The sequence below is a fragment of the Hoplias malabaricus genome, chromosome 1 (assembly GCF_029633855.1).
Source record: "Hoplias malabaricus isolate fHopMal1 chromosome 1, fHopMal1.hap1, whole genome shotgun sequence".
In the NCBI taxonomy this organism is placed as follows: Eukaryota; Metazoa; Chordata; class Actinopteri; order Characiformes; family Erythrinidae; genus Hoplias; species Hoplias malabaricus.
This window is the reverse complement of record NC_089800.1, coordinates 27,238,381-27,252,500: the sequence shown is the minus strand read 5'-3', so window position 1 is coordinate 27,252,500 and position 14,120 is coordinate 27,238,381. Positions and strand designations below refer to the sequence as shown.

General features: G+C 39.1%; 1 protein-coding gene across 5 annotated transcripts in view; it reads left to right on the top strand.

The window, feature by feature from the left end:
* Positions 1-14,120, top strand: part of frya (furry homolog a (Drosophila)) — a 92,975-nt gene that overhangs the window by 48,445 nt on the left and 30,410 nt on the right. For all 5 annotated transcript variants that reach the window (XM_066661077.1, XM_066661059.1, XM_066661050.1 and 2 more), the window contains exons 21-36: positions 680-939; positions 1,409-1,598; positions 2,305-2,429; positions 2,830-2,887; positions 3,169-3,260; positions 3,733-3,905; positions 5,467-5,627; positions 7,415-7,525; positions 8,311-8,465; positions 9,509-9,608; positions 10,403-10,574; positions 11,114-11,373; positions 12,670-12,816; positions 13,349-13,517; positions 13,665-13,755; positions 13,937-14,019. In XM_066661077.1, coding sequence (XP_066517174.1) covers positions 680-939; positions 1,409-1,598; positions 2,305-2,429; positions 2,830-2,887; positions 3,169-3,260; positions 3,733-3,905; positions 5,467-5,627; positions 7,415-7,525; positions 8,311-8,465; positions 9,509-9,608; positions 10,403-10,574; positions 11,114-11,373; positions 12,670-12,816; positions 13,349-13,517; positions 13,665-13,755; positions 13,937-14,019 — 2,347 coding nt within the window. The remainder of the gene's footprint in view (positions 1-679; positions 940-1,408; positions 1,599-2,304; positions 2,430-2,829; positions 2,888-3,168; positions 3,261-3,732; positions 3,906-5,466; positions 5,628-7,414; positions 7,526-8,310; positions 8,466-9,508; positions 9,609-10,402; positions 10,575-11,113; positions 11,374-12,669; positions 12,817-13,348; positions 13,518-13,664; positions 13,756-13,936; positions 14,020-14,120) is intronic.

Here is a 14,120-nt window from a genome sequence, read left to right as displayed (position 1 = left end):
TCCTTCATTCATAGAGAGTTATTTAGACCTTTAAATTATTTAGTAAGTCAGTCAAGTTAGAATCGTGGATGTATAGGCAGGGGTTTTAGACTTTTGGGGAGTATTTAGGATATATTTGTCTATTATGCAGGCATCTACACACATACAGATCAGTAAACTAAAACATTTAGGAGGATATTGGTTAGATTCATGGTAATAAAACACATCTGTCAAATATCACTGTCATAGATATATTATATATAGAGATTCATTGGCCACATTTGTTGGGTGGCCACCCCTGCTCACCCCTGCTTTACATAGCAGATTAAACTATGTAAAACAGACACAACATGAGTAAAAAAATAAGGGACCATATATATAGGAGTGGCAAAAATTGAAAAAACTGTGAAAACAAGAGCTTGGGTGTGACTCACTGAATGCTGCTGCCTGCTTGGGGTTGAGTTATGTGTGGCTCATTCTCATTTAAAGGAACAGGTACTGAAAATTGTCGTTCTGAACAGAGCCTGTTTAAAAAATTTTTTGGTCAAAATTTGTAATTTTGACCAAAAAATTGTTCCTTTTCTTTTAAAGTTTTGAATATACATGGTGTTATACAGAGATACAAGCGGCACTCTTCTTCATCCTATCATATATTTATCTTTTTCTGTGGGGCTGCTCTCACTGATAATCCATCCCCTAGGCATCGGTGCCATTGGGCCAGCAAGCTGATTTGCAGTGGCTGGTGGAGTGGAGCGGAGGCCTCCTCAGCAGCCACTACGACGTGCTGAGTCCCTCCAGAGTGTGGGTGGTAGCTCAGTCGGTGCGGGACCCCTGGACCCTCTGCCTCTTCAGCTTCCTGAGACAAGAACATCTGCCCAAGCACTGCCCCACAGCTCTGAGCTATGCCTGGCCTTATGCCTTCACTCGCTTGCAGCTGCTCATGCCCCTCATAGAGCCCAGGTCAGTAACACTCACCATCAAACTGACTATGTTGTGTCAATGATATTTCATGAGAATGTGGGAATCAGGGCCTATATTCTGGGAAAAAGAAATTTAATATGACGCTCGTCTGCTGTGGAAGTGACACAACACAGACATCTGGTAATGCACTCAGTTTTCAGGGGCAATTTAAGACCCTCCACTGTTAACAACACAGTTAATGTGAATTTCACATGCTAGCACATTTTCACATATATTTTATTTACTTAGTGATGGTGGAACTACTCAGATTTCTCTTGCATTTTGTCTTAGTGGTTGGCTTAGGAGGGGATTTGTGGGGCGGCACCTTCAGACAAATCTATAAAAGCTTGAGCTCTAAAATTGATTTAACATTTAACCCTATATAGATATTGATTTCTGCCAAATACTTGGGCAAATTAAAGTTTACTGGAGTACATTATGCTAAATATATTTTTTCTTCATCTTTTAGCAACCCAGCAAATGCTAAAAAGACAAGCTCAGCAGGTTCAGGAGACAGTTTTGTTTCTCTCTGGAGGAATTACTTGATCCTCTGCTTCGGTGTGGCCAAACCCAGCATCATGAGCCCCGGTCACCTCAGGGCCTCTACTTCTGAGATCATGACTCCGACCAGTGACAGCAACAGCAGCTACGACAACAAGGTGAGGATTTCCACTAATCTCTGACTGAACTACAGCTAGTGAATTGAATTTATGAAATCCTGTTGGATTACACTTTTGATAACATGGCCATACATGGCTAAGAGAAGCCTGGTGGGGGGCAGCCGTGGCCTGGTGGGGGGCAGCCGTGGCCTGGTGGGGGGCAGCCGTGGCCTGGTGGGAGCAGCCGTGGCCTGATGGGTAGGGAAATGGACTTGTAAACGGAAGGTTGCCAGTTCAATCACCAGAGCCAGCAGGTCATGACTGAAGTGCCTTTGAGCCAAGCACCTACCCCCAAACTGCACCCTTGGCACCATGGCTAGGGCGGCCCATCTCTCCGGGCATGTGTGCTCGCTGTCCCCTAGTGTTCACTAGTGTGTGTGTGTGTGTGTGTGTGTAAATGTGTGTTTCATTGCACGGATTGGGTTAAATGCGGAAAACAACTTCCTCGGTGCACAAGCGATTTTAATTCTGTTCTAATGAGAATGGGTCTAGCTGTTTTGGGTGGGTAGGTACAGACGTTGGAATTTAGTGTTCTTGTTTTTGAATATCTTTTCTGTATTGTTCTTAATGTGCAGTGTGAGAAATCTCATTGTAAAGCAGGTCTATTTAAGACAAAGCTTGACAGTCTTGTTTTGTTACTGTGGGGTTATCATTGTCATCAGACATTAGCATAATTCGGTATACTGTCTGTATGTGCTGTGATTAGGTTGTTGGGACTCCGTCAGTGGCCTGGCTCCTGAAGCAGCTGGTCCCTCTGATGCGTTCTGAATGCATTGAAATCACAGAGGCTCTTGTGCTAGGCTTCGGACGCACAAACTCACTGGTCTTCAGGTACTTTACATCAGTTTTATTCCTTATTTCTATTCCATTAAAGGTAGGCTAAAAAAGATATTTAGTCCTGTTGTGTATAATTGTGTTATTAAATATACTCTGATCTGTCTCTTAGTCCAGATTGAGACCAGAAATAATGACCTGATTATTTTCAGACTCCACATGAACACTTTGGCCCAAATCCATGGCTCATTCTGTTCTTTGTTAAATTAATTTTAGATCAAATATCCCTTACTCTGAATAAACATACAGTACCGACCCAGGGTCTCATTACAAATTTCGTTTCCTGGAGTCATTAAAGTATTAACGGAGTACAAATGACTGCAGTATAAACTCAGACTAGCCTGTATTGATCCATCAGCTGGATTAATTCTATCATGTTTATGTGTTTTCTGTGCAGGGAGCTTATAGAAGAACTGCATCCTCTAATGAAGGAAGCTTTGGAAAGGAGGCCTGAGGTCAGTAATTAAAATTTAATGATGACGATGTTGGTTTTGCATTGGGTTAAATATGTAATATCATTATAAACACTGCAGAAAAGTGGACGTTAAAAGTACACATACTTTCTATTAATAACCCGTGAAATGGAGAATACGTTAATACGTTTAAAGTGAGTGGAATGAAGAAGTACACAGTGTAAGAGATACTCTAATGTTTCCTGATGTGTAACCAAGTCCTGAATATCTGCATATTTCATGGGCCCGTATTGTTAATGTCACTGAAATGTGGCTTGTTTTAGAATAAGAAACGCAGGGAGAGGAGAGATCTGCTGAGGCTGCAGCTGCTGCGGATCTTCGAGCTGTTGGCTGACTCCGGGGTCATCAGTGACAGGTAGGAGAAAGATGGACATTCACTCAAAGTCCAAGTGTGTGTACAAACTCCTTACGAGTTGCCCTTGTTTTAAACACAGATGTTGTGTTGGGCGCCCATGGCTTCATTTTGGGATGCTCTGGAAAGTCACCATGCTCACTGCCAATTGTCAGCGAGAGTATAAAGCAGACATATAAACATATAAGGATGATGCCTCAACTAATGATCCAACATCAGTACCTGACATCACTAATGCTCTCACGGCTGAATGCCATTAAATCCTCAAACCAATGTTCCAACATTTAGTTTAAAGGCATCCTAGAAGCTGTTACTGCAGCACAGGTGGATAAACTCCTGATTAATTCCCTTGATTTCAGAGAACATGTTGGACAAACTGGTGTTCACATCACTGTAAACATTTTTTTTTTTACAAATTACAATACATAAAATCTGATACCTTTTCCTGCTCTCACTCTCTCTCTCTTTCTCTTAGCACTAATGGAGCTCTGGAACGTGATACTTTGGCCCTAGGTGCTCTGTTTTTGGAGTACGTGGACTTGACCAGGATGCTCTTGGAAGCTGAGAATGATAAAGACCTTGAAATTCTAAAAGATATTCGAGCTCACTTCAGTGCCATGGTGGCCAACCTCATACAATGTGTGCCTGGTAAGGGGAAGCTATAAAACACAACGCAAACATGACTTAACTCACTTAAGAGAGCCTGTGAATGTCTGATGTTATTCTCCACTTCAGAGTCTGCACTAAACCTTTTCCAATATGGCAGACCCTATGTGCGTGACCTGCTCTGTGAAGAATAAACTGGTTAATTCTAGGGTTACTTCATTCTATAACAAATGAAAGTCAACTGAAGTACATAGCTTCACAGTATCTGGTTCACAGTTTATGGACATTTTGCTAAATCAAGCTTCGCCAGATCCATAATTGTGAAATTACAAATATAAATGTCATCTGTGTGGCTAAAAACAACCCAGTGTTTTGGGCCATATGAATGTTATCTTTCTGTTAATATAAGATAGTTTTAGATGCTTGTCTTATACAGAATGAAACTGATCGGCTGGGAGATATTTTTTACATAGCTGTCAAGCCTCTAGACTTGCTTATTCAGTTTCAGACACTGTATGGCTTATCTATTAATGAAACAAGATAGAGATACAGACCTGAAGTCGGAGTCACAGAGACTTTCCATAGCAATTGCTTATCTTAAACACTATGTTTATAAGAATGTCCTTAGATGCAATTCTTGAAACAAAGCTTAAGAATTATTAGAATATTCTCTTAAGAATGTGATCTTAAGCTGCTCTAAAGACACTCCATTATTTTCTTACTTTAATGTTTTAAATACAAACGAGATAACCACTATTGATTCCACTTTTGTGGAGTGTAAGGCTTTTGTAATGTAAGAAAATATTTAAGGACATATAAAACAAAATAATTAACAGTATATAAATATATTTCTTTAGACACTTTTGTGAATCCAGCCCCTGCTCCTTTAACAAATCACCTTTTCTTTCATTCTACATTTTGCCAAGAATAAATGTCCTGATTTTGGTCATGAGGTAATACTTTGCTTTTGGAAAAGACCACTTTTTTCTTTCACAGTTTAGGAAAAGGAGTCCATCTCTAGGCAACAAATCTCTGTCCACTGCTGTCTGCATGACCGCTGACGTAGGGCTCCGTTTTGGACCCAACAGACACCATTCTTAAAATAGCAGGAGATTAGGAGAATGACTTCAAGGGCAAATGCCAGGTCACGCTGTGCTGAAAGATAAACAGACTAACTCATAAAGGGACAAAGATAAAAGCAGAGATCAGAATCTGGACCTGACACCACTTAAAAGTGATTTGGATATAAGCCAGTATTCAGTAAGGTGTCATGATTAGCCACAGCTAAGTTTTTAAAAATTTTATAGACATTTTTTTCAAAAATCCACAAAAACAAGTCTATTTGAGCTTAGTTAATAAATCAGCACTATTTCAGACATGAATTTGACAAGTCATGCTATGCCAATAGCAGTATGCTATCTGCATTAGCCACATAGCTCCAGTGCAACCTAAAGAAGCAAAGTTCTGACAGTAAACAAACATTTGATTCTACTACACTTGGGGTAGGAATGTGTTCCTATAAACATAGCTTTGAGTTTCTTGTTTCATGCTATTCTGACTGATAATGAATGTATCTCATTCTGTTTTCTCTTCAATCTTTCAGTGCACCATCGCCGCTTTCTTTTCCCGCAGCAGAGTCTGCGCCATCACCTCTTCATCCTCTTCAGCCAATGGGCCGGGCCATTTAGCATCATGTTCACGCCCTTGGATCGCTATAGTGACAGGAATCATCAGATTACCAGATACCAGTACTGTGCATTGAAGGTAAACTAACTATGCTCTGACTAGACTCAGAACAGGACTACAGCTGCTTTTAGCAATAACATATTACAAAGGTTTCATTTGCATAAAGCAGATGTTTGCTAACATTTACTTTTGAAACTGAGTTTCATGTTCACCAACGGTTTCCTTTCCAAACTGTTGATAAAATCACACGTTGAGACTCATGTTCCCAGAGAGTAGTTTTAGATGCCTGAAGTATGCATGAGTGCTAACATCATAATATTAATGAGGTTTATTGTTAATCCCAAGAGATCACTTTGGTTTTCTAGTTTTTGCAAAAAAAATGGACATCTCTAAATAGTTTTGAAAAGTATAAATCAGGAATAAATTTAAAAACCTTTTGAAACATTCTCCACTTGACAGCGCTAATATTTCTTGCCAGCAGCTAAATTTAAATGTCAGGTCTGTTACTAATCCTGGCTGCGGATATTAACTCTACTATCTTTATCCTCCTGTGACGGAATATAGAACTAAATGTGGAACAAGAGTGTGCTGTAGACATTTATAACACCAGACACATTAACACTTACACACACACACACATGCATACACACACAGAGGGACAACAGGGGGTTCACTAGGTGATCCAGCCCTGATGAAATATATGTTTGTCTTGCATTTGTACTCAGGGATGCCACCAGCTGATGATGTCATAGGTGATAAGTGATGACAGTAAACACTCAGTGTCTGGTGTGTCCCACTAGCAATGAGGGATGTTGTAACTGCTATGCATCCCAGCACCTTTTTTACCTCCTGCTGTCTCTGTGTGTGTCTCTGTGTGCATATGTATGTGTATGTGTTAAAGTGTATGTCTTCAGCTTCCTGAGCTTGTCTTTACCTCTATTCAGAAACAGTCCAAGGGTCTGTAATCTGATCCTGAGCAGTCATCGGTGTAAAGTGTGTAATTTCAGAGCCTTTGGATAGTTCAAAACATAAGACAGAACATGATATGAATGCACTGGAGTATGTACTGTGCTTTGTTTCTATGGCCTCTGCCTTTTTGTCATGAGGGGCTTATGTTCCTCAAAGCACAAATAAAATGTCTCTTCTAAGCAACTTCGTAAAGAACAACATTGCTTTATTTGTTCAGTAACATACTGCACTCTGTAATTGCAAACACATCCACAACCTATGTCCCAATCTAAGGCTACATAATGGGGACAAAATATAAATATTGCAGTTGGCACAGCAAAGTGGATAAGCACACAGCTATAAGTGGTAAAATGTGGTTTGATTTCCAAATGTTCAGATCAATATTGTAATATTATTGCTACTTTGTGTATTGTAATATGGGGTGGCATAGATTAAAACACACTAGTGAATGAATAGTCCAAAAACACACGTTGGTAGGTGGGTTTGATACTCAAAAAAAAGTGCCGATAGAGGTGAGTGAATGTGTCGCCCTGTGAAGGGTGTGACCCCTCCTTGCACCCAGTGATTCCAGGTAGGCTTCGGACCCACCGCAACCCTGAACTTGATTAGCGGTTACAGACAATAAAGGAACGAATGAATGAATGTTGAATGAATAATGAGACATGGTTGAAGACTGGCAAGCATTATAACAAAACAGACTGATGTTTGATGAAATGCATAAACACATGTAGTCCTTTAAGTGTCCATTCCACCAGCAGAATGGAAATATACTCAGATACTTTCAATTAACATTATCACACAAAGTATCTTTCCCCATAAATGATGTTATCATATTAACTAGGTCACTTAGTAAAAGTAGATGAAATTCAAAACACGTCTTTCTCTGTTCCTCTTAGGCTATGTCCACTGTACTTTGCTGTGGGCCTGTGTTTGACAACGTGGGCCTCTCTCCAGATGGCTACCTCTACAAGTGGCTGGACAACATCCTGGCCTGCCAGGATCTGCGAGTATGTAGCTAAGTATTAAGCACACAGAACATATTAGAGTTAAAAGGGTTCATTTTGTCTGAGGTCTATTTGCAGGAATTGTCTTCATCAAATCATTTTACGATCAATTATCTGACTGATTTTCAATGAATTACTATTGCACTCACTTTTGTCTTTGATTTAAAATGACAGACAAAAGATATTTACATATATTTTTATCAGTTTATTCTATCAGCTTAGGTCAAATGATGTTTGACATTTCCTTATTTATGTTTGCATTGGAGCAGAGGATGTTGTAGATAACAAGTGGAAAATTGAAAGATATTTATGTGTTTGATAAATGTAGGTGGCATGCTATATCAGCCAGGGGTTGGAAGATACAAATTTGCATTTACTATTGTCAATTCCATGGAACAATATGTGCCATACAGTGTCAGAATTCATTTAGTCTAGTCTGATTGTCATCACATAACAAGGAATTGTGTTTTGAGACAAGTACGTAGTACCAACTGATGAGATAAATCGCCTACAATCACTATTTGTTTACCAGGTTAGCCCTGTAGGTTTTGTAATTTATTTTTTTGGGCCAATCACTGTGATGTATATATTTCACTTTAGCCAACACTGACAAATGATGACAAATATTATCAGGTGTGGTGGTTTTTTTATTATTTGATCTCAAACATGATATTTAGTTGGCAATACTTAAGGAGGTGCTCACAGTCTCAAATAACAAGTTAATCACTGTTATTTGTTAACGAGTTAATCACTGGTGTAAGCAGTGCTGAAAGGGTGTGTCTCTGCAGGTGCATCAGCTGGGCTGTGAAGTTGTGGTTCTGCTGCTGGAACTGAACCCTGATCAGACTAATCTCTTCAACTGGGCAGTGGACCGCTGCTACACTGGTTCCTACCAACTGGCCTCAGGCTGCTTCAAAGCCATTGCCACTGTCTGTGGAAGCAGGTGAGCAAGCAGGAAGTTAAAAATGGAGTGTCAGTGTCCTTTATTGGGGCAACCATGGTCTAAAGGTTAAGGAAGTGGGTTTGGTATCAGAAGGTTATCGATTTGATCCCCTCTATTTGGCAGGAAAATGTGGGGTGGAGGATTGAGGGAACAGTGCTGTCTCCTCCCTTAACATCTATGTATGACATGTCCTTGAGCAAGGCACAACTAAGTTTGGTGGTCCTGACTAATTTCAAAATTCCTTTTACAGTAGCTAGTACTTCTTTTGATCACTGACATTAAGGTTAGGCTTAGGTGTAGTGTTTATTAGCTACCGTGATCAATATTTCAGTGGACAGTGCTCACAAATTAGCAGATTCTACATTGTGTGTGTGTGTGTGTGTGTGTGTGTGTGTGTGTGTGTGTGTGTATGTGGGTGTGTGTGTTCACTACAATGGATGAGATGAATGTGGAATATTTGAAATAAATTAAGGTGTAATGAAGAGCTGAATTATAATTATATTATAGCAGAATGTTGTAAATTAGCAAACTCTGTGTTGTTTTTAAAGATTTTTATATTGATCATCATTTTAATACTGCAGTGGTTTCTTGTAACTGGCTCAGTTCACTGATTAACAGTATTGCATATTTAATATTTTTTGGGGTTGGGGGGGCGGGGGGTGATCCATTATTTTGTCAGTGGCTTTTGTCCTTTAATTAGTGATGGAGCAAGTGTTTTTTAAGACGGTAATGAATTAGTTTTTCATACATCAAAGAGTATTTCTCCGCCAAATTCCCCAGCAGGAATAGCCTTCTCCACTCTGTGGGGACCTGGCTCAGTATTCCAGCTTGTTTTAATGCTAATTTGTTTACAAGCTCATTGCCAAGAGAAGGAGCACATTTGGTGAGAACCGGAGGCCTAATTGTGTTTACAGGCTGCTTTTAATGAACTAAGGCTAAACAAGAGCATTTGCTTTAGATCAGCGCTGAGCAGAAAAGGAAAGCCTTTAATGACTTATTCATTCTTCATTGTTTTAAATTACATGTTGTTATTCTTTATGCAGGAATTACCCATGTGACATTGTGACATTACTGAACCTCATCCTCTTCAAAGCATCAGATACCAACAGGGAGATATATGAAATGTCTATGCAGTTAATGCAGGTGAGTGAGAAGATATAGACAAGACAAGATCAAGACAAGACAAGTTATGGAGTTGTGTTTGAGTTTTAAACTGAACTTTATTAATGCCATCAGTTCACATTCCACCAGTTAACACAGAGCTTTTTATACATGGTGACTAGGGCTGTGTCATAGCGCATCGTTCTCAATAATATCATTGTGATTTTTAAAATAAATGTAAAAATCAATATCATGATATTAGTGATATTCAGGCTTGTTTACGTAATAAGGTCATGCAGTTACCCATAATGCGGAATACGTTCTTTACATGAGTCATAATTCATATAACATTGATTTTGTTGCAATAGTTCTTTTTTGAAAATAATAAAAGTTTATTTCAGTGTTTTGTTCACATCGGCAAGAATATCATTATCGCCAAAAATACCCTGAAATATCATGATATTATTTTATGGCCATATTGCCCACCCCTAATGGTGATATAAGCTCATGTACAGATGCTCTAGATCATATTTTCTTATTGGCTTCACTACCATTTTAAACAGCTCTCCCAAAGCAGTTTTTGAAATCTCCTCCCAAGAAGATGCGTTTCCTACTCTGTTAGGACTATGGTGGTATTACTGTATGAGGGAAATGGACATGTTTACAAAAGATACTGTAATGATTACATTTTTAAACTTTAACCTTTCTACACGCCAAAGCATATGCTTCATAGGTGTAATATCCCTCTGAAATAGAGTGAATCTAAGTAGCCAGAAAAAGAAATTACTTTTTGAAGTATGTATGACAAAAGTGTGTGTTTTTTCTATATTTCCCAGATTCTGGAGACTAAGCTGTGTGTGTATTCAAAGAGGATCTTGGAGGAGCGGAGCAGCAGTTTACTATATGGTACACACGGCCCTCTGCCACCACTCTACACCCTCTCTCTCCAACAGCTCTCTGCCCAGCTCGCCCGAATGTATCCAGAACTCACCCTGCCACTGTTCTCAGGTTAATATCTTTTTGTGTGTCGATTGCTGGATCACTCTTTAAAAAAATAAACACATTAGCGTTTTTAAGTTAACAGAGTGGCATATTCATAATGCACCATGGTATTAATAGTGAGTTGATTTCTTTCTGCCTCATCATTTTATGTAAATGTTATAATTTTAATAAGCTAAATTTTACATTAGATTTTGGAACATTGTTATATCATTACATACATCTATTGCTATTGTGCTTCACATCAATCATACTTTGCATTTTTGTTCATTATTTAAATCTAAAAACATTTAATAATGGGGTAAAAATGGTACTGATTTGCATGTAACTTATTTACTAGATGATTGTTACAGTTTTAAAAGTATTCAAAATTAGATTTAATAAGATTCTTGTCTAAACTATAACATTAAGCTTATATTAATAAAGAAGATGTGTCATTGTTATTCTTGTAATTTCCTCTTCCTAAAATGTCCCACTCACTTTTTATTACAGAGAACTACATGTCTGTGATTGTATTCTTATTATTTTTCCGCTCTTTCGTAATCTAGAGGTCAGTCAAAGGTTTCCCTCCACTCACCTGAACGGCAGACAAGTGATGCTGACCTACCTGCTGCCCTGGCTCAAGAACATTGAGTTGGTGGACGGTGGCCTCCTGCCGGCCTCCTCCAGCCCTGCACACCCAGCAGGCGAGAGGAAAAGGCAGAGCTTCAGCATAGCCCCACCCTCATCTCACCTGCCAGGCTCAGGATGGGGCTCTCCACAGGCCACTGCCCTCGTCCTCAACAACCTCATGTACATGACTGCTAAGGTGGGCACAAACTCAAGTTTAGCCTTAGTTCATAGCATTATTGTATAAATGAATAATTCTCATTAAATTAAACCATATCTAAAAATGTGGAGGTTTTTTGTGTCCATTCTATTTTTAATTATATATGAATTTTTTAGGGTTTTTATATGTTACTTTAACATTGTTTTACTAGCTTTTAAGTTTTGCTTAGTTTGATATGTTTCTCTCATGAGGTGTGTTTTTCAAATTTTCAATAATTCTGCATAACTAAATGGTTAAGTAAACAAACTGATGTGAAATGCTCTTTTCTATATAGCGATATGGCTCTAAAATAATATCACAATATTTCAGGGTATTTTGGCAATAACAATATTCTTGGTGATATAAACAAAACACTGATATATACTTTTATTAATTTAAAAAACAGACCCAAAATCAATGTTATATGAATTATAATAAATTAAATATATTTAATATATATTTTATCACATTAAAGGCTTTTTTAATTTCTGATCATTTATAACCAAACAACCTCCACAAGCCACACTACATTTTTTAAAGCAAATTCCTTCTCCTCAGAGCCACTTTTCACTGTGTACTTCACTGTGGCTACATGACTCATGTAAAGAACTTATGCTGTATTATGGGTAACTGCATGACCTCATTACATAAACAAGCCTGAGTATCACTAATATCACGATATTGATTTTTTGTATCGTTTTAAAGATTATGAAGATATTATTGCAAACGATGCGATATCGCACATCCCTATTACAGAGAAACCTAACATTAGAACTGTTTCAAGTGGTGTAGAAAGGAACTAGATATCTGAGGAGTTTAACACAGGAATGTGCTGCCCATAATTCTTCTCTCACACCGCCAGTGACTTCTCACCTCCCGTCATCCACGCCACGTGTCGTTCATTGCCTGTGAGAAGTTCTGAACACGAGCTGACATTTGGTTGTCTTCTCTTCTAAACTTTGCTCAACTTTCTCACATGACTGACTCCACCCAATTCACGTCACCGACTTTTGCTGTGTTGCGTTGCTGCCAGTGTGAATGTAGAGTAAAACATTGTTTGAGTCAGATGCCTCCTGGTTCCCATCACCACAGTGTTAAAAAAACAAAAAACAACACAAAAAACTAAAGAATGTCTGCAGGGTTTTCTGAAATTAAATGTGTTTAAATCAAAATACTCTGAATGACCATGTTGACATCTCACGGACTGAGAATATCCTGTATGGAGAAATAAAACTATACATGGAATCGCTCTTCTGACTCTATATATGTGTGTGTGTGTGTGTATTTGTGTGTCAGTACGGAGATGATGTTCCAGGTGCTGAAATGGAGAACGCCTGGACGGCTCTGGTGTGCAGTGAGAAGTGGAGCAGTAACCTGCACACAGCTCTGCAGTTCCTCATCAGCCTGTGTGGGGTCTGCAGTGACACCCTCCTCCTGCCGCATGTTAGTAACTGCTTTCTCAGGGCTGGTGGTGTTGGGGGGAGCGGATGATGTCATGTGGATTTGTTAAATACAGGGCTGTAGGGCAGGGGAAATGGAAGCTAGTGGAAAGTGCTGCCCTCAGGAGCTAAGGTTGAATTACTGAGCTCCTGAGAGAATTTAAAGCAGCAACAGAAGAAGCACTGCAGCTTCACAGAACCCGTCCAGGAGAGCTACTCTCACTCCTGCGGCTTTCTGAATGTAGTTTAAATCGCAAGAATTCACAACCGAACAGATCTCTCTCTCTTTCTCTCCTTCTTGGATTTTCCCCTCTCATTTTTGCTTCTTTCTCTCTCTTGTTCCTTCTCTTCCTCTCATTTTTATTTTTTCCTTACTATTTTTATATTCTTTCTCCTTTTTCCATTTCTCTGTTTCTCGCTTTTCTATGTTCTTTTTGACTCTTCTTTCCTCTCTCACACATATCTCACACGTGTCCCATTTTCTCTTCCTATTTCTCTCTCTCTCTCTCTCTCTCTCTTTCTCTTTCTCTATGTAGATAAAGAAGGTGGTGCTCTATCTGTGTAGGAACAGCACGACTCAGACGATGACGGAGCTGCTGTTTGAGCTGCAGCAGACAGAACCTGTGAATCCTGTTGTTCTTCACTGTGATAATCCTCCATTTTATCATTTCTCTGCCACCAGCAAGATCTCCAATGTTACCTCTGGTACTCATAGCCATTCAACATGACACTGCAGTATTCACATTAACTATAAAAGTATACATATGACAGTATTCATCTGTATTTTGTTATTAATAATGTAATAAGGTGTGCAACTGACCTCTACCTCTGTAATGTGCTCTGTCTCTACAGGCACCACGTCCAGCAGCAACACAATCATTGCAGGTCAGGAAAACATACCTGACACTGATGACTCAAAGGTGTCTAAAGAGAATGAAGACAGGTGTAGTAGACCATCTCTTCAAACACACACACACTTTTTTTCCTCATTCAAACACAGCTGGTGTCTTTTACATTATATGTAAATTATGTTTAGTAGTGTTACATGTCTATAATTTCTCAGTTTATATATTATACGCTTTATTGTGTGTGTGTGTGTGTGTGTGTGTGTGTGTGTCTTGCAGGCTGAGCAGTATAATGAGGGCTCATAATCGTTTAGAATCACGATACAGCAACAGCTCCGGGGGCTCTTATGATGAGGAAAAAAGTGAGTGTTAAACCAACTTTTGCTCAAAGGAATTCTAGCTATCAGTCATTCTGCTCTGTGTTCATTTCAAGAGACTGAAAGACGTGTGTCAGGTTTGAGGT